This window comes from Vicugna pacos, chromosome 11, assembly GCF_048564905.1.
Source record: "Vicugna pacos chromosome 11, VicPac4, whole genome shotgun sequence".
In the NCBI taxonomy this organism is placed as follows: Eukaryota; Metazoa; Chordata; class Mammalia; order Artiodactyla; family Camelidae; genus Vicugna; species Vicugna pacos.
Genome location: NC_132997.1, coordinates 75,887,817 through 75,909,126, shown reverse-complemented (window position 1 = coordinate 75,909,126; position 21,310 = coordinate 75,887,817). Strand labels below are relative to the sequence as shown.

The 21,310-nt window shown below is 41.6% G+C and overlaps 1 protein-coding gene across 1 annotated transcript in view; it reads right to left on the bottom strand.

Annotated features, from left to right (window-relative positions):
* The window catches only part of CNNM1 (cyclin and CBS domain divalent metal cation transport mediator 1), a 49,747-nt gene extending 34,618 nt beyond the window's left edge, over window positions 1-15,129 (bottom strand). Inside the window, exon 1 of the mRNA XM_031682746.2 lies at window positions 13,503-15,129. Within this exon, the coding sequence (XP_031538606.2) occupies window positions 13,503-15,066 (1,564 nt within the window). The 5' untranslated portion in view covers window positions 15,067-15,129. The remainder of the gene's footprint in view (window positions 1-13,502) is intronic.
* Window positions 15,130-21,310: the final 6,181 nt, after the last annotated feature.

Sequence of the window (21,310 nt, the reverse complement as noted above, 5' to 3'; positions counted from 1 at the left end):
CAAACTGTAAGTCAAATTTCCTAGAAGGGTGACTAGGTTTTCAGACATTGCTTTTGAAGCAGTGGTTCTCAATTGGGGCCCCAATTTGCCCCCCAGGAAACATTTGGCAATGTCTGGAGACAATCTGGGTTGTCACAACTTGGGGCAGAAAATGCTATTGGCATCTAGTGGGTAGAGGTCAGGGATGCAGCTACACATCCTGCAGGACGGCCCCACAACAAGGAAAGTCAATAGTGCTGAGACACTTGCTTTAAAGAGACAGAACGATAGGAAGTGGCAGCAACATCACAATTGCATTTTGGCATTTGAAGAAGCTGAAATATTCTCCAAAGATCTTTAATAAGTACAGCCTTTAGATGGTTTAGGCACATCCACAGAGAAGAGCTCCTAGGGACCCTGTTAGCATACCTCCTACGCTTTGAAAAAAAAAAAAAAGAACAATTGATTTCTTTCTCTCTCTTTCAAAAATAGCTACAGCTCTTTGGTAAGGTAATTGTTCCCAAGATAAAATATAGACGCTAAGGGGAAAGCATGTTGCTTGGAAATAGAGAATTAAGGAAAGCACAAGTCATTTTATGGTTTTATGGTGTCTGCCTCATTTACGACCTTCAACTTGACTTGTAAAATATAGTGGCTTTTGCTACATTCTTATTATCCCTGGTGTCCCTACAGCATCTTTTATTCATTTGGTAGGCAGTGTTGAGTGCCTATTCTTTCTCCCCTTGGTCACGGTGACCCTCTACCAGTTGAAGTATGTCCCTTGGACCAGCAGCATTGAACATCACCTGGGCACTTGTTCAAAATGTAGGTTCTTGGGTCCTACCCCTGCATTACAGAATCAGGTTCTTGGGTGGTAAGGTGGAGTCCAGGCATACTAGTGATATCCTAGGTGACTCTTATGCAAACTAGAGTTTGAGAAGCACTACTCTAAACAGTTGTTATTCAAAGTGTGGCCCTTGGACTAGAAGAATTGGCATCATCTGGGAGCTTGTGAGAGATGCAGAAGTTTGTTCACCACCCTAGCAGTTCAGTCGGAACCTGCATTTCCTCAAGATCTCCACGTGGTTCTCATGCACATTTGAGTATCAGAAGAACTGGTCAAGACTACTCTCGTTTTCTTTCCACCCTTACGATTGATTTTTGTTTCCACTGTGAATACCTTTGCTTTATCCTCACCTCAAACTGGTCTATAAATAAAGTATATTTAAGAAAAAAATAAGTTTAGTTCTCAGGAAAGAGGTGATGGTGATATTTAAAGTGATGGGCTCTACTGGGATCTTTAATTGAGAGGAGAGAGAAGAGCAGAGGATCAAGGACTAGAGTAGAGGTTCTAACTGCAACTGCCCACCTTAGAGTCACCTAAAGAGGTTTTAATCATTCCAGTGCCTGGACCATATTATTAATAATAATCCCTATTTTGCACAGAAATGCAACATTTGTGCAACAAGTATTTGACCATCTGATATGGGTAGGTCCTGTTCCAAGCAATGAGGATTTATCAGTGAATATAACATAGGAGGAATTGGTAAAGGAGACTGAGAAGGAGCATCCAGAAGGTAATAAAATCTCAGATTTTCCCCTTTCCAATTGCAAGTGTATGGTCCTTAATTTCCATGTGCTCATCGTATCCTGGGCTATTGTACTAGTATCTTAACCAATCCTTCTTTTGGCTTTTCCAGTTCTAATCCATTCTATCCACTAAAACTAGATTGACTGTCCCCAAACACACAATTTATGAGATTATTCCCCATCTCAATAACATGGACCAATTACCAGGGAGGATCATTTCTGAACTCTTCTTCCTGTCATTAGAGGCTTCCATGGTTTTTGGTATATACTTTGCCTTCTTTCCCATTATTCTATCAAAATGTATTGTGCTTATGCCCCATTCAACAAATAACTGGTCCAAGGATGCTCAGTCAATAAATCGTGCATCCAAAATTTGAACTCAGGGAACTGAAGAGGACCTACCCTAGCTAGGGTTTGTGGAAACCTTCAAGATAAACTAAACAAGACTAGATACTTTAACCTCAGTCCTCTTAGACACAGAACTGGCCCCATGGGGCCAGCTTGACTGTCTCCAGGTTCAGGCTAAACATAATCAGAATCCCCTGCTTCAAAATCACCATGACCACCCAGAGTGACTTGGCTTAGCTTTGGCAGGTGCTGTCATTCTCAGGCTACAAACCATCCTCAGATATGAGGACGGTACACTGAAAGACAAGTATGACTGGCCTTAGGCATCCGGCAGATCAATTAGTTCTGAGTCAGCCCAGGGGCTGTGGTCACACTTGGCTAGTCTCTGGGAGAAGAGAGAGATGTGGCTGGGGGGATGGAGAGAGCTCTATCTGAAGTAAGCCAGACACCGGACGTAACCTGAAGACTCTTGATTGTGAAGGTTCTCCTTCCAGGAGAAGACAGCCTGCAGCTACTCCAGTGTTCTCCACTGTTTCAGATCTAAACCAAGCTGACTCCCCAGAGCACAGGTCAACATTTTCCAGTTTTTGCCCTAGTGTTGATTACTGTATTGATTATTGACTGGGTTCACATGTCACCTCTGGTCTTCATCAACTCTCTGCAAAATGGGGATTGTTACTATCAGTATGAAGATGAGGAAACTGAGAATCAAAAAAAAGGAAGTGACTTTCTCAAGGCCAAGAGTTAGTATGCAATGAAGCCAGGAAACAACCCAGGTCCATCTGCCTCCACAGCCTGGGCTTTCCCCAACACACCTTGCAGACTCCACATTTCAAGCCAAATCTCAGGTTTCCTGTCTCAGATGTGTTAAGAGTGATGGGAACCTATTTTGTAAATGGCCAAGGCCTGAAGGAAAGTATGCAGAGTGAATGCTCAGCACCTCACCCTACTTCCGCCTTCAGGGTCAACTCTTCCCATGTCTAGATTGATATTTCATTTTGGTGGACTGCATGTAGCTTTAAGGGGTTTCACTGATTGCGCTATGATATTTGTATGTTTTTAATTTTTTTTAATTTGCCTGGGATGTCTGAGGAAGGGCAGAGTAGTGTGGGAGGAAACCTAACTGATGACAGGATAAAAGAAATGTAAGAAATTTCCACAATTTTGGTTTCCTGGGCCCTATCCAAAGTAAACGGCTCTCACTTTTGTTTTCTTATTAAATGCAATGACTTCTACGTGGGCTGGATCAGAGAAAGCACTTCTCACACAAAATGACTAACTAGATGTAATTCATTTAACTAGATCAGTGAGGTGAGAGGCAAATGGTGGAGTATCTTAAGTGCTGTACGAGCATCATTTTTTAGCCTTTGAAGTAAACTTACAATGTAGCACCAATATTCCCATCTTAAGAAGAAGGAGGGTAAGCCTCATTCACAGTGGTCCAGCCTGCCCCAGTCACAGAGCTAGTGAATAAACGGAGGAGCTGAGATCTGAGCATAGGTATCTCTGACTATCTCTGTCTGTGGCTCCACAGTCTGAGGCGGCAGATCACAGATGTGGCTTCTGGCTCTGCCTCAGTCAATAACATGGAACATGACACTTGTGTCTCCAGATCCCAGGTGCCTCAGATACAAAATGGCTTCACATGCACCGTGAGCACAAAATGACTTACTGTTTTGGAAAGATCTTTGCAAACTGTAAGGGATTATCATCGATATTTTTGTAATTTGTCTTTTCTGGGCCTCAGTTTTCTCTACCTTAAAATTAAAGGATGGGAATCATGTGATCTCCAAGGTGTTTTTTCTGGCTCTAAAATTCTATACTTTTTAGGGCTAAAAAGTCCTGTGCTACAAAATACAGTCTGGCTTGACAGGATGTTTCTTGGTGATATCTATGACATACTAGAATTTTAACAGAATCATCAGTTACAGCCTCATGAGTTTACAAAGGAGCTTAAACTGCTAATGTTTGTATTTTAATATTTTTTTCTTTACATTTTCTAGGTGATTGATTGATTGATTAGTTTTTGGGTGGAAGGGTAATTATGTTTGTTTGTTTGTTTGTTTGTTTGTTTGTTTGTTTGTTTATTTATTTATTTATTTATGGAGGCGTACTGGGTATTGAACCCAGGACCTTGTGCATGCTAAGCTTTATACCCTTCCCCGCTAATGTTTGTATTTTAATATTGATGAGAAAAGTTGCCTTTATACGTGTTAGTTTTTTTTTTTAACTACACAATCAAATCAAATCACTTTCTATCAAATCAGGAGGAGAAACACAAAAGATGTTACCCTACCAGTCCTGTAGCAACCACCTTGCTTTGGAAAAAACAGTCCCTTTCTCTAGTTTAAAAAAAAAAAAGGCTGTACTTTGTAGTAATCCTGCTCTACTTCATCAAAAGTAATCAATGCATTTATCACAAAAAATTTCTTGAGACACTAAAAGGCAATTATAAAAACAGCCAGCCGTGTCACCCAGAACACCGTGGTAACCAGCATCACCAGGGCATGAAAAAATAGCTGTTAGTCACTAGACTCTATGCTGGTTGGCAGTTTGGCTTGCTAAGCAACACTGTAAAAATAGCAAAGTCACAACCCATTATCTGGAGGTCTGACTTTGCAGGGCTTTGAACCTGGTCCCAGAAGGAACTATCCCAGGTCTGCACACCAACCTCATACCTTATGCTCCCAGGCAAAGCCTAATTAATAGTTTATTCAACAAATATTTATTGAAGCCTATTGTACATAAGGCACATGATTCCCAATACGTGTATTTACTTGGTTTCTCAGTTAAATAGAAGCTCTGAAATCGACATAGAAAGAGAGGTTTTGTGATCACTGAGGTGGGGGCAGGGATTTGCTTCAGGCCGACTCAAGGAGAACTAGCAGCTGACAGCCAGAGGACAGAGAAAAATGAAAAAGTAGACAGAGAACTGCTTTATAATACAGCATAAAATAATTACATTCTCATGACCATGATCCTGCGTCATCAAGAAAAGATTAAGTTATATTTAGGATCCTTTGTTAAGGAAGGGAGGAATGGGTATAAAACATTTTAGAAATATCATCCCCCAAAATGGTTAAAATATACAGCGTTGGCACTTGGAAGGAACATAAATTATGTTTGACAAATGCCTCATTCTGCCTAGTTCCCCATTTTGCTGGAAGACAAGCAACATTATAATCATGACGTTACCAGCTTTTGAATGTGGTCTTGGCTCCCTTTCTGCCTTTATTTTTCTAGCTCAAGCTCCTGCCTCAGCGGGAATGCCCTTTCCCTTCGTAACTGCTTATCAGAGTCTCTCCATTCACATCCTCAGAGAAGTTTTCCCAGATCCTTCCAGGGAATTACTTCTCCCTTCCTCCTTCATCCACAGATTTTTTTCTGGATGCCCTTGACTGTATCCCAGTCTGCTCTGCATCATTTCCATCAGGGCCCTTCCTCCTTTCATGCTTTTGGAGGGCAGGGTCTTTCCCATATTTATATCCATATCCGGCTCCCAGAGTCCTGGGAGCGCAGCACTCAGCGAATGTTACTGAACTCAGTTGCTCAGATAACGTCGTCAACAGTCGCTGGGGGTGGAGGGAAGGTTAGGTGGCAGACGTGGCGCTTTCCCTAATGGGTGCGAAGTGGCCAGGAACCCAGCCACACAGCCTTCTTTCCTCAGAGCCTTGGCACGTCTGTTCCCTTCTCCTGAAAAGCTCTTCCTCTGGTGAATTCCTTCTTACCACCTTTAGCTCAAAACCACTTGGGGAGGGGGAAGCCTATCCTAACCCACAAGACTAGGTCAGGGCCCCCTATTATATACTCTCCTAGCTCCCTGTACTTTTTCTTCACATCACTTGTCATCGTGTGTAGTTATTTATTGGTTAGTGTATATCTCTACTTGACTGTCAACTGGAAGGAAGGAGGGAATGAAAGGAAGGAGGGAGGGAAGTAGGAATTAACAAGAATCTCAATTTGGAAAAGAACAGACATCAGAAAATAAAGAGAGGATTGAGAGTTATTACTGAAGGTCAAGCAGTTGCCAGATGTGGGCTTAGAGGCAAACCAGTTTACGAGATTGCTAGGACATTCCACAGACCCCCTGCTCTGAGACACTCAGATGCTTTAAGGGAGCAAGAAGCACAACCAGATGTACTTGTCTGTTAAAAAATGGAATTTAGTTGAGCTCCTATATTCTTCAAATGAAAGAGGGCTCACAAAGCATGGTAAAAAGCAGAACCAGAATTTGATTGCTGTCTGTGGGATTTAGGTTAAAGATAGTCTGACAACGAAGGCTGTTATGCTCTGTAAAGGATAATTAAATCTAAAAGAAAAGTGTGAATTAGATTCTCTCTCAGGTTTTCAGTGTCCCTTCCAGCTTGGATTCTATTGTTACCTGATATTTCCATTGCCAGGCTGAGAAAAAAAATTACTGCATAACAATATTCCAACAATCATAATGAAAAATTGTAAAGAAAAAAATATAAACAAGCAATTTTAACACTTCATATAATTAATTATTTTCACTTTTTCTTGTTTCCTTTTGTTCTTCTTTCCTGTACGTGAGGGACTATGCTTTGTTTACTCTTTACTCTAATTATTGCTTAGAAGATAAACATCTTATTCTAAAATTTATGAATTATTATTTAACAATGTTTAACACATTTTTAAAGCATATTACATCCAATTATACCTGTCAAATATAACTTCGAGTGAAAACAAGTTTTTATTTTCTTTCATGGAAGACAAAGAACGTTTTGGCAGCTTTTTATAGAATTAAGCAATGGGATAATTATTCTTCCTGCTAAAATAGCTCACACCAGAATTTGTAGTGATAAGCAAAACACTGACTTTTCAACCAGATTATTCCTCAGAAATTGTTATACTGTGTGTCTATGCCAGAAGCACTTGCTGGCTGGTTGGATGTACTTTAGGGAACAAACCACATGCATTAGAAGCAAAATTGAAGTGGGTATCTTTCAGCTCCGTAATGCCTGCTCAGTGTCTTTCTTGTTCACGGCTGTATTCCCAGGTCCCACCTCAATGCCTGGCCTAAAGCAGGAATTCAGTAAATATTTACTGAATGAATGAATGAATCAATGAGCAAAGGTTGAGTATGAAAACTGCAACAGACCATTTTACATAATTTAAGATGGCTATTTCAGCCTACAGATAGAGTAACCCAACATTGTATGGATTATGCTGTCTTTTGTTTAGGAAGATGGTGTTACTAACTCAGCAAGCTAAACTGCTTAACTAAATTGAATACCAGAGCTTTAGTGCCCAGAGGCTTCGATTTCAGAACACTTTATTCCTTCTCCCTGTTGTCTATACAAGGTTGGTTTTCTCCTAAAAACAATCCAATAAGTAGAATGGTAAACTTTAGAAAGTAAGTTCAATAAATTTCTAAGGGTGCATTTTATAAATCAGTCTTCCCAAATTATAGAACTCAATCTCAGGGAGACTTACTGTGAGAAGAATACCATCACATCAAAAAATCACTCTTGGGATTAGATTGGGATATTTGATTTCTGGAAGAAGGCAAGACCACAGGGTTACTCCACCTTTCTTTTTTCTGTTTAAGAATTTGATTAAGGTTGTTATTACCTGCCATATATTTTTAATATGACAAAATACTAAAAGCTATTATTTCAGGACAGTGGGAGGATTATTTTCAGGTGATGTTCATATTTTGTCTATTCTATTTTTAAACTTTCTATAATGAACATGTAGTATAGAAACTTACAAACTTCAGTAAAAATGTTATAAAAGCAAAATAATTCGGGGGGTAGAGGGTGGGAAGGGATAGACTGGGATTTCAAAATTGTAGAATAGATAAACAAGATTACACTGTATAGCACAGGGAAATATACACAAAATGTTATGATAAATCACAGAGAAAAAAATGTGACAATGAGTGTGTATATGTCCATGAATGACTGAAAAATTGTGCTGAACACTGGAATCTGACACAACACTGTAAAATGATTATGAATCAATAAAAAATGTAAAAAAAATTACTTAAAAAAAGCAAAATAATTCAATCATAATTATTCCTTTCCCTATGTTCTGACTGCATTTTAATATTTCTATTATTGCACATTTGTTTTAATGATTTATGTGCAGGTCTGTCTTATCTACCTACTTACACGCAAAGCCATGACTTGTGAATTGTAATGCTGTTGGAAATTGGGGGGAAAGGTGAGTTCAACCTGCCTTCTAGTTTTACAAAGGGGAATGCTACTCTCCCAATGGGCTGAAGTCTCTTTGGGAGCAGGGACTGTATCTTACACACCCAACTCTTAGCACAGTGCTTTGAAAAGGACTAAATAATTGTCTAAAGAACAAAGAAACAATGATATATAACACTTTTCTTCTAACATTTAAAATCTGACCTTGTCCTGCTGCATGGTCCAAAATGATTGGGCTGGAGATAATGACTCATTCACCAGTGCTCTGCAGATCCCTTCCATTATATTAAAGTTAACTCCTTCAGACGTTCATTTAGTCATTCAACAAAGATTTACTGAAAACTTACTATGTGTTATAGCCATTGCTAGGTGCTATGGCTACAAAGACAGACATTGCCTTCCTGATGTTCATAATACGCATGAGCGGCATTTGTAAACAGATACTAATAAAATAGCCTGTTAGTTCAATAATAGACATGTTGAATAATTAAGCTGGCTAAAATGGGTTTACAGGAGAAGCTTCCTAGAGGAGGGAGCCCCTGTGCTGAGTATTAAAGGAGGTGCTGGAGTAAGGATTAGTTCCCCAATGCATAGCCCTGACAAAGAGTACCATATAAGAAAAGGGATGAAGGCGAGAAATAGCACAGTGTGGCCACTGAGTTTGGTGTTGCTGGAGCATAAAGCTGCGGGTGTAATCAGTTGTGAGTCTGGCAGCGAGGGCAGGGAGCAGGTCATGGGGGCACAGCTTAGACTTTGTCCTGCATGAGTAGGGAGTGCAGAAAGGTTGGAAGCATGGATGATGGCAACAGAGATTATTTACTAGCACCGAAGAGGACAGATCTGAGGGTGGCAGAAACTGGAGGAAGTGCAACTTCTTAGAAGGCAGTTGCACAAATGAGTACATAACAGATTTGTGTTTACATCTAATAATCTGAGCTAACATTTATTTAGCATTTATTATATGACAGTTACTAAATAAGCAGTATTATGCAAATAATGTCTTAATATTTCAAACAACTCTATGAGTAAATACTATTATTATCCTTATTTTACAGCTAATGAAACAAACCGTTAAGTAACTTGCCCAAGGCCAGGATGCAACCAGAGCAATCTGGTACCAAAGCTTATACTCTTAATTCCTGTCTCATTTGTCTAATTTCTGTCTCCTGCATTAGAATGAAAGCTCCATGCAGACAGGGACTATGTTGGTGGTGTTCTCCGCTGTGCCTGTGCAACAAGTATACAATAACTAGTTGTTGAATAAAATTAACGAATAACCTAAGTGGAAGAAATAGGGCACTAAGTTATGTACAGTTACAAGAAATATTTTGGATGCACTATTGGCAAATTTTTTGCAGACTTTGGAGATTATTATGGACTGAATGTCTGTGTCCCTTCCCCTCCTCAAATTCATGTTAAAGCCTAACTCCGGAGTGGAGCCTTTAAGGAAGTAATTAAGGTTAAATGAGATGACAAGGATGGGGCCTTAATCCAAAAGGATTGGTGTTTTTATAAGGAGACCAGAGCTGTCACTCCGTGCATGTGAACTAAGAAAGGCCATGTGAGGACACAGTGAGAAGGTGGCTGTCTGCAAGCCAGGAAGAGAGCTTTCACCAAAACCAAATCGGCTAGAACCTTGATCTTAGACTTCCAGCCTCAGGAATTGTGAGAAAATAAATTTCTGTTGTTTAAGCCCCCCAGTCTATGGCATTTTGCTGTGGCAGCCTGAGCAGACTAAGACGGTGGTAACTTAGGATGAGGGTGGGGGTGAAGAAGTTTCTAGCTTGATAGACTTAGCAGGGGAGGGCAGTGGTACCACTAATTGGGATAGAGAATTCAAGAAGAAGAAGAGGAAAGATTGGTTATGGTCAGTGGAACACCACTAATTATTCTGTACTTAAGGTTCACCTCACTCAAACACAGAAATATAATTGAAATTAGTTTTTAAGACCATTTATTCAATAAATGTTTATTTATCCTCTAGCCATAATGGCTACTGTATTTGTCCTGAGTGTACAAAATAAATGACTCATTCTCTGCCCTCAAGAACTCACAGCTGGTGGAGAGAAAAATTGTTCCTCTTTTTAAAGCTCGCTGGAAAGACCATTTTTCTTTTCCCCTCACTTCAAAAAATCTGGAGTTTATAAGAAATATACAGAGAAAATCCCATATGGATAAGAGATTTGGAGTCACAAGACCTGGATTTGAACCTGAGTATACCAGGTGAGTGATGATCTTAGGTAGGACAAGTAATCCTTCTGGTTCTTAGGGTCCTCACCTATACCTGCATAGTTGTTTTAAGGATCAGATAAGAGAGGTTGGTAGAAATGTTTGTAAAACTCAATATGCATGTTAGCAATTATTGTAATTATAAAAGCTACATTTCCAACCTGCAGAAACTAAAGGCGAATCAGTCACGGGCCACAAGTCAGAGGTGAAAGGCCAGCTTTGAACCCTTTGGATGGCAGGAGTTTGGGGATGGAGGATGGAATAAGACTGTGTGGTGGAAAAAAGAACAGGTTTTGGGGTCCTACAGATCTGGTTCAAATCACAATCCAGTCACTTATTAGCTATGGAAAGTTGAACAAGCCTACCCAGTTACAAACTACCTAGTGATAGAACGCTAACAAGCCTTTTTCAGACCAGAGTTAGAAATTCTGCAACAGAACTCATGTCCAATCAATACTGACTTTTTTGAGCAGTCTACTGTGTGCAAGACACTGTGCAAGGTGCTGGGGATACAGAGGTTACTAAGACACAATTTCTGCTTCAGAAGACTGCCTTTATTCTAACACCGCCTGACCTTACAGACTGTTAACTTTCGGAGGGCAGTCTTATTGTCTCCTCTGTTGCCTAGCTCTATATAGATGCTCAGTAAATACTAAAAGAATGAATGAATGAGTTCCCAGGAGTTTCATTAAACATGTCATCTGGCAGAGAAAGACACTGTTTGACACCACTTACGTGTGGACTCTAAAAAAGAGAACAAACTAGTGAATGGACTCACAGATATAGAGAATAAACTGGTGTTTACCAGCAGGGAGATGGAAGGGTAGAAGGGTAAGATAAGGGTAAGGTATTAAGAGGCACAAACTCCTATGTAGAAAATAAATAAGCTACAACAACACAGGGAATACAGCCAATATTTTACAATAACTATAAATGGAATATAACCTTCAAAAATTGTGAATCACTATGTTGTACACCTGAAACTTACATAATATTATACATCAAGTATACCTCAGTTGAAAAAAAAATCATCTGGCAATGCATGACAATGAAACATTATTTTAGCTACCACATCTAAAAGGTGGTTAAGCTAAAAAGGGGCTGATAGGGTCAGCCCTAATCCAATCCGAATGGTGTCCTTGTAAGAAGAGATCAGAATACACAGAGAGACTACAGGGATGAACACACACAGACTGAGGGACAACCATGTAAGGACACACTGAGAAGGTAGCCATCTGTAAGCCAAGGAGAGTGGCCTCAGAAGAAACCAAACCTGCTGACACCTTGATCTTGATCTATGGAGGACTTCCAGCCTCCAAAACTGTGAGAAACTAAATTTCTGTTATTTATGCCACTCAGCCTATTGTATTTTGTTACGGCAGCCCTAGCAAACTAATACAGATTTTCATAGCTTTTATGCCCAGATTCAAGACTCCCTTCTATAAGGTACACAAAATGTAAGAAAAATTCTTAGGGTGGATGGATGAACCTTAGGGTGCAATGGGAATGAATCATGATGGAAGGACTGAGGGGAGACAAACAGAAGAGGGTGAGATAGCCCATATTAGGCTAAAACAGCTGCCCTTTCCCTCTCTGTCTCTGTCTGTCTATCTGTCTCTCTCTCTATATATATACACACACACATTTGCCTCCCCTTCTCATGATATCAACATAAAGTGTAAGGCTGTTCTCTCTACAAATCTTGAGACTGAAAGTAGCTTTTTGACTTTTCCCCCCTTCTCAGGTTACGTTTTGATATTTAACATGATTTCATTTGTCTAAAAATATTGTAGCAGGAGGACCCCAGATTTCTCTTTGTATGCAGTCTTTATATACAAAGAGTACCTATACCAACAAGATAATGAGATTGAAATTCTGACAAACAAAAAATATGTATCAAAAACACACAATCCAATGAGATTCCTGCTGGCCACAGGGAAATGACATTTGAAACCCAACTCTAAAGTCAGGGGATTAATTTTTTGCTTTGTTTTGTTTTGAATAAACATGCCAACTCATATGTACAGATGAATGCCTCCTTCAAAGTAGTCATTCTGGAAGGTTCTACACTTATTCTAACCATGTCACTGTTCTCAAATTCTGGAATTGCCTTCAGGGTCTGTGAGATAGTCTTCTGAAAGGTCTCTTGAAGGTAACTCTTGAAGGTAGATTTGATTTTCAAAAACAACCAAGGGTCCTTCTGGGTCAACTCTGGTTAACCAAGGGACCAGTCAAACTATAATTTCAAGAGGATCGACCTTAAAGTGTCCAGGCTGATTTTTCTGGAGTGAATTGTACTCAACCTCAGAAGACAGTTTCCAAAGGCAAACCCCGGGTATGTAGTAAACATGTCATAGGCATGACATCGAGGGCAGGGTATGTGACTGCTTTGAAGGAAGCCTCATTCATTTGTATATGCAAATTTTCTAGTGGTTCCCTTTACCAGAATATTTCCTCAGGTCTAGATCTACATTACTTCATGAGACCACAGTTTCCAGAAGTACAAGGACCTCATGCCTGAGTCAAATTTTTAAAATTTCCAACGTGGGTACTTGATGTGTGTCCGAGACATAGCTGATGGAAAGTTCAACGTGGGGAAAGAACGTCTAAGGTGTATGGGGCTTAGTTTATGTAATGATTCAAAGGGCAGAACTAGGACCCAGAGAGAAGCTCTGGAGAAATAAATTTCTGCCCCTTGTAAGAAAGACATTGTCAAAAGCTGGAGCTGTCCAGCAATGGAATTAGTTTGCCTTGGAAATGGAAATGGTGAGCTTCCCACCCAGGGAGGAATTTAAAGCAAAGGCTGTTTGTTATGGAAACCCGTAGAGTTCTCTCCTATAATGGGAAGCCATGCAGTGCCCTCCAAGGGCTATCCTCTGAGTCCTATCTGCACAATACCTGGCAATTGGTAGGCCCTGAAAAAATACTGGAATTATATGAATTAAGAATACAGCGCATCTTGTGAGCCAAGTAAAGGGAAAGAGACAGGGACTCTGCTTCAAGAAAGGCAGGGACAAGTGAAAGGAAAAGAGTCAGGGAGACATAAGATGGGGCTTTCCTTGAGTTTTTGGTGCCATAGGAGAGAAGCTGCTTTGGGTATCTGAAGTCTCACATGTTTATGAAAGGGTAATACTTTTGAAGGGGGTAGGAGTTGAGGGAGGAGATATACCACATGCTCACCCTTCTTAAACTCCTCCAGCACTGTGTCCAGCCGGGTATCATTGAAGACGCAGTGCAGGGGCCGGTTGTAGAAGCGGGTGACGGTGAGAAGGGGCGTGCAGTCGTCGGGGTCCACGAAGGCCAAGTCCTTGACAAACAGAATGTCCACAATGTTGTGCCGCTGGTCGCCCTCGTACACGGGGATGCGAGTGTAGCCGCTGCGCAGGATCTCGGAGACCGTGGCGAAATCCAGCACAGCGTCGGAGCGCAGCATGAAGCAGTCCCCGAGAGGGGTCAGCACCTCCTCCACCACCTTGGTGCGCAGCTCCAGGGCGCCCTGGATGATGTTGAGCTCCTCCTTCACCAGGTCACTGTAAGGGTCCGCGGCTCGCAGCGTCTCCAGCAGCTTCTCCCGCGTGTAGAAGGTGCTGATCTCCTGGCGCAGCGCCCAGTCCAGCAGGCGGCCCAGCGGGTAGCACACGGGGAAGGCGGCCGCCATCAGAAGCCGGGTCAGGCACACGCTGTGTGAGGCGATGGCCAGCCCGTGCCGCGAACACACCGAGTAGGGGCAAATTTCGGCGCCCAGGAACACCGCGCCTGTGCACACGAGCGCCGGCAGCCATGGGAAATGAATCCCCGCCTCGCTGTAGTCTTCCCCCGTGCCCCCGACGCCCGGCGGCAGCGAGGCGTACAGCCAGCCGGCCAGGGCCGCATTGGCTCCGGCTTGGCCCAGGAGCAGGGTGCAGAGCAGATGGGTCCCCCTGCCGCGCACGGCCTGCACTCGGCGCGCCTGCTCCTGCTCGGCGGCCGAGCCGCTGTTCCGCAGCACCCGTAACTCCACCGGGTCCAGCGAGAGCAGGCTCAGGCGCAGGCCGCTGAACAGGGCAGACAGGGCGAGCAGCAGGAGCGCCCCGAGCGCCCGCAACCACGCGGGGGGCAGCAGGTCCCCGCCCGGGCCATACAGCCGCGGGCGGACGCGCAGCAGGAAGCCACCGGCGGCGCCGTGGTGGTGCCAGGCGCGCCCGTCCCAGGCGCACAGCGAGAAGAGCTTCCCGCCACCGCCCGCGCCGCCCCGCTCTGCCTCGCCCTTGCGCAGCTCCCGCACCCGCACCTGGACTAGAGCCGAGCCCGCCACGCCTCCGGGGCGCAGGGGCCCCAGGACCTCCACGTCCGATGCCCAGTCACTCTGCTCGCGGCAGCGCTGCGGCCCGGGGGGGCGCGTGGGGACGGCGCTGGGCGCCACGCTGCTCCCGCCCGGGGGCTCCTCGATAAACACGAGCCGCGGAGCCCAGTCGACGGTGCCATTCTCCCCCGGGGAAAGGGTGGGTGCGGGCACTGGCGCCGCGGGCGCCTCGGGCCCGGGCTGGAAATAGACGCGCAGGAGGAAGCTGGTGCCTTCGGCGGCGCGCAGAGTGCCCCCCTCCAGGGACACGCGGCCTCCAGCAGTGTCCTCGGGCCGCAGGCCTAGGAGCCAGGCGGCGGCAGCCGGGGGCTGAGGGGACAGGGAGAAGAAGAGCAGAAGTACAGCGCCCCGGCTGCAGCAGTCTCGGAGCCTGACACCCACCGCTGCTGCTGCCGCCGCCATCCTGCTCCCGGCGCGGCTGCACGTGATACTGCAGAAAGCGGAGCGAGAGCTAGAGGGAGGAGGAGCCGGAGCCGGGAACCCGGCCCCAGGCAGGTCACCACGTGTACGCCCCCCGCGCGCGTGAGCTGTAGGAAGTAGGGGTTCAGACCCTGCCTGGGCCGTGGGTCCCGGTGGGAGGCTGGAGATGGTCACGCATCACTGCACTGTGCGAAACCCCGACACACTTCGGTGCATCAGACTTACAGCCTAGGGAAAGCTTGTTTTGGAGCGCGGCCTCCAGCTCCAGCAGAAGGGCGCCCTCGGCGAACTCCTACCCGGCAATAATTCCCTGCCGGCCCTACCGTTTCACCATTGGCCAGGGCAATTTCCCAGAATTTCGCCTCTCCTGCCTCTTGCGTTCCCCCTTCTGGTCAGAAAAATATCCTGGAGACAAGTGTTGAATCCGTGCGTTTGATCTCAACTCCAGCTGACCTTTCATGTTTTAAAAATTTCCAAATTACTGAGGTTGAATTCCTTATTAAGATCCAAATGTCCGTTAATAAGGAACGGTTGAAATAAATTATGATACCACCATGTCATGGAATACTACACAGAAGGAAAAAGTAATGATGTGGATCCATGTGTTTGTGATATGGAAATATCTCCGAAGTAATAGTTGAAAAATAACAAGGTGCAGAACAGTGTGTATAATATGCTACTGTTTGTATTAAAAGATTATATGTACATATATAAAATACTTGGTTAAATATGCAGAGGATACACAAGAAATTTGTAATTGTGTTCACCTCTGGAGAGCAGGCCTATAGTACAATACCAAAAGCAGGAAATTGACATGGTATAATGTGTGTATATTTTATCACACACATAGATTTCTGTAACCATTGCTGCAATCAAAATGCAGAACTATTCTATCATCACCATAAGATCTAGGAGGGAGACTTTTAACTGAATTCCTTGTATTGTTTGAATTTACCATGGGCCTGTTACTTTTTTACTTTTATGCATTTACTTAAAATTTTTATATAGTAACATTCACTTTTTGGTGTAGCATTCTATGAATTTTGACAAATGCATATTCATGTGACTGTCACAATCAAGAATAGTGCCAGCATCCTCTAATATTCCCTCTGTCTTTTTGTGGTTAACCCTCCTCCCATTTCATCCGTTGGCAGCTACTGATTTGTTCTCCCCTATAGTTTTTCTTTTCCAGAATGTAATATTAACAGTATAATACAATATGTAGACTTTTGGATCTAGCTTCCCTTACTTAGCATTACGCTTTTGAGAGTCATCCATGTTGTTGTGTTTATCAATAGTTCATTCCTTTTTATGGCTGGGTAATATTCTAATACCTGGATGTATCACAATTTGTTTAGCCATTTACTAGCTAAAGAAGATTTGAGTTATTTCCAGTTTTTGGCAATATGTGCAGATTTTTGTATGAACATATGTTTTCATTTCTCTTGGGTAAATGTACCATAGACCTGTATTACTTTTTAAAGTATAAAAGCAGCAATAATTTGGCATACTATCTTTGGCATCTCTGACTAATTTTTAAAAATCTTATGTAAAATCTTATTTTCCATAGAATTCTAAAGATATTGATTGAGAAAGCCTTGTAAAAAATAAAGCTCAATACAAATGTTTCCCAGCTAAGTTATCTTCTTTTCACAAACTTATCAATCATCCAGCGTGGAAATAGCCTGCTTCTAGTTTGGGACTAGATAGGCCTCAGTAGGCTGCTGGTCACATTCCTATATAGGCTGCCTTTCATACTCTGCAAGGAGTGTGAAACAAACCTGCCATTGCCTTAAAATGCACTAGATCCTGTCCACTACAAACTGCCTCTTGCATGGACTGCTTAAGAGACCAAAGGAAGATTTAATCTGAAGAGGGGACATTGAGGCATTTATTGGAAATAAAGGGGAAAGGGTGAAGAGGTGTCAGGCATGTGATTTTTTTCTCTTAAGTGTTAGCAAAAAATGTTTTCACTTTTCTCCTGACATTTAGATTTCTCACCTCTCCTTACCTAAGCTCCTCAGCACAAAGGTACCTCTTATCCTAAAGGTTCTCTCACCTCTTTTAGGTCTCAGGACTTTATCATCATTATAATACCACCTAACACCTTTATCAAACTTTAGAGTTACAAAGGGGTTTTATATCTATTATTTCATACACACACATACAGACCTGTGAAGCATATATAATTATACCCATTTCACAGATCAGGTGAAATGACTGGCAAAACTTCTTTCGACTCTAGGTTGATGCTCCCTCACTCCATGGTGCTGACCTGTACTAAAATAGAAGCTTTCAAAAATATTTGATTAGTAATTTAAAAGCCTAAATTTCTTATACAAAGTATTACATTCCCATTGAAAATAAAGCTTTAATGCAGAAAAGCTTAAATAAAAAGAAACTATAACCCCACCAACCAGAGTTAAACACTGTTAATATTTATTTTGACACATTTCCTTTTTAATTTTCTACATAGATAACTGAGAAATATACACACACACATATATATACTCTCATATATGTGTATATTTTATAATTAAATACATATTATGCATACTATTCTAGTCTGCTTCTGTCACTTAACATATCAAGAACATTTTCCTAATTTAATTAAAATTCTTTTATAAACATAATTTTTAATGAATAATATTGTTACACTATTGGATATATATATATAGAACATGGAGATAGAGAGAATTGTAAGAATGATACTATCTCTAGTTGCACCAGCTCTATTATTAACAAGTGTTAGGCTTAGGAAAGTCAGTCTACATTTCTGGGCCCATTTCCTCATCTGTTAAATGAAAACAGTTGTAAGGTCCCTGTCCTTTCATAAGTCAGTGAGTAAAGGCTAATGTACACTGGGTGAAGATAATCTAGTGAGACTGAGTACTTTTCCTTTACTGACCAGGAAGTTCTGGAAAAGTACTGGGTTTCCAGAGCTTTACTGAGGCTGAAAGGATTCCTGGGGACAGGTTCAGACACTGTTATTCTAGTGAGGAAGAGTTGCCAAAAATAGCTCCCCAGAATCTGAATGTTGACTAGCTTCCTAGCTTACAAAATGGGCATTTCCTCACCTCCCAGAGAGACGGAGGAAACCATACTTACCTTTAATCTCATGACTATGCTATTTCATAATGTACATATTAAAATGCTTTTGCTTCTTTCATTTCTCATTCATTATTCAATAAATATTTGTTAGTCAACAAAGAGCCAGGCTCTGTGCCAGATGTTGTGCAGAGACGGATGTCATCTTTGCCATCATGGAGTTTAGATGACACTGAGGATGACAGACATGAACCAGAAATTGCTTACCTACCTAATTGATTAATTACTCCTATGAAAGAGATGTTCAAAGTGCCACGCAAGTATGTAATCCGGGGACCCATCTAGCGAGGAAGGTCTGGGCAGACTATACCCAAAAATGAAATGGAATGAAAATGGAAGAATTTATACATAAGAAAGAACGTTTTGTACCTTCTATTCTTTTTTTGTAATACTTTTTAAACTATGACAATGTATTAATAATATCCCTAATAATATAACCTGTTAACATTTATTGAGTACTTACTGTGTGCCAAGTACATTATCCCTTTTAATCCTCACAACAGATGAGAAAACTGAGGCTTAAATTGGGTAACTTTGCAAAAGTCACGTCATCTGTGGGTAGTGGAGACCAGCGTCTATAGTTTTAAAAGCTGAGAAAATAATAACACCAGCTAACTCTTACATAAGGCTTATTATTTATCAGGCATAAATTGTCTCATTTAATTCTCATAAGAACTTTTGGAAGTAGGTATTACTATTACCAAATCAACTTTACATGAGGAAGCTAAGCTATAGAGAAATTAAGTACCTTGGTGGCCAAGATTATGTAACCAGAGGCAGGAGCACCACCACTACACCACACTATTTTACTCAATACTGTCATATTTTTGCCCGTTTACATACATCATCTTACATAGTTGCACATGTAATGTTCCAACAATTGTAGTATCCTATTACTTTTCATTCATCATTATAGCATATTTTCCCTCATTAAAACTATTTATAAACATTTTTTTCTCCCCACTCCCCACTCTGTTGTTATTGTTGTTTATTTGTTGGTTTTATCACAGGCATAGAGGATTATGTTAATCATTTCCTCAATTCCAGGCTTTGAAAAAGCCTCCTTCACCCCGTAACTAATCTCGATCCCAATCCCCTCCCCCAGCAGGCAGCCATTCCAACATTTTGATATGTCCTTAAAACAAGTATGTATCCTTATAAAATACACAGTATTGGTTTGTGTGTATTTTTTCTTTTATTGCGATGATTCACATATCATAAAATTCACCGTTTTAAACAATGCAATTCAATGGTTTTTAGTATATTCATAAAGTTGTGCAACCAATATCACTATCTAATTCTAAAATATTTTCAGCACCCCAAAAATAGACCCTTACCCACTAGCACACTTCTCTTCCCCAACCCAGCCTTTGGGAACCACTGATCTACTTCTGTCTGTGCTTTGAATTTTCATTAGAAGTGCTATAGAACTTGTTCTGTTTATCACATTTTCACTCAACACCACATTTGTAAAATTTGTCCATGTTGCTGAATGTAATTCTGGCTTGATGCCTCTAAATGCTGGGTGGGCTTCCATAGCGGATGGCCACAACACTGTTTTTAATCTATCCCCTTAGAGATGGACACAGATTACCATCACCTTCCCACTGCTACCAACAAAGCCACAGTGACATTCTTATCATTCCTTCCTGGACCACTGGGGGTTTCCTCTGGGATGGACCCACTGTGGGACTGCTGGGTCACAGTGTATACATATACTTAATTTCACTCAGTACAGCCAGGTTACTCTCCACCAGTAGTGCCTAAAGTTTCCTGTTTTCTTGGCCTATACTTAGTATATTCACTTTCCTAATTTGTCCAAGCCAATGAGCATGAAGTGTTTTCTTATTTTAAAAATTTGAATGTCTCTGATTCTTAACAACTTTGAGCATCTCTCATGTATTTTTTAGCCTTTCAGGTGTGAAATTCAGTGAAATGGGGCTAAAATTTGGGGATGGCATTTAAAGTACATCTGCTCTTTCATGGGATGTGCATTCAACAGTGCTTCATATCTGAAAACACTAACCCATGCTTTACTTGGCTTGAAGCCCTGGACCAACTCAGACAGAAGCATGGAGATGGAGCTTCCTGAGAGTAGGGGTAAAGCAGGCTGGATTTGTTAATGTTTACAATAGGCAGTTAATTGTGTGCACAGCATTTCTCAGATATAGGCATTTCTATCAGTTAGTTAGAGACGCTCCTGCCTCTGACAGGGAGAATTTTTTTTTTTCCAAAAAAGGTCAAGAGTTTTTTTTGAGAAAGATTAATCCCCAGCATCTTGGCAGTCAGAAGTTCAGTCTGAATTTGATCACCAGCTAACCAGATCATTCAACACCTGAATCAGGTGTTCCAGTTGTGGGTACCAGCCTGGGTCACAAAGAGCTGGAAGCAGAGACAATAACTTCCAGTCAAACCGAAAAAAAAATTGAAGATGTTTTCTTTACTGAGAGGAAATGGGAATTGAAAGTTATTCATCTGCGACTGGCTTGAGCATGGTTTTCTCGGATAATCCAGTCCTCAGATGGGCAGGAGAGAAAGTCAGTCTCATTAGGACAGTCTTTAATGCAGACAAACATTCATTTTTTTCTTTGTAGAGTAATGACTCTCAAATTTTTTATGCATAAAAATCATAAAAGTCACTTGGGAGGGTTGTTTGTTTTTAAACAGATTCTAGAAGGATACACAGGAAACTGCTGACACTGGTTGCCTCTACGAAGAGAAACTGGTAGCTGGGAAACAGGGATAGGAGAGAGACTTTTCCCTTTTGATCTTTTAAATTTTGTACAATTAACATACATTCCCTATCCAAAAACAATTTACATTTAATTTTAAAGTGCATATTCCTATCTCCATTTTGATTCTGTGGATATGGAATAGGACCCAAGAATCTGCATTTTAACAAGCATCTCTTGTGGCTCCAATACAGCTAACTGTTGGTTCACTTTCTGAGAAACTGATACAAAAGAGTGGTTTATAATCTTTTTTCGAATTTACACACCTGTGAATATCTAATGAAAGCTATGGGCATTTTCCCTAGAAAATTGCACATGTACTCAAGGACACAGTAATGTGAATATGTTGTAAATACAAGTGCAGGCTTTCATGCCACCCCAGTGAC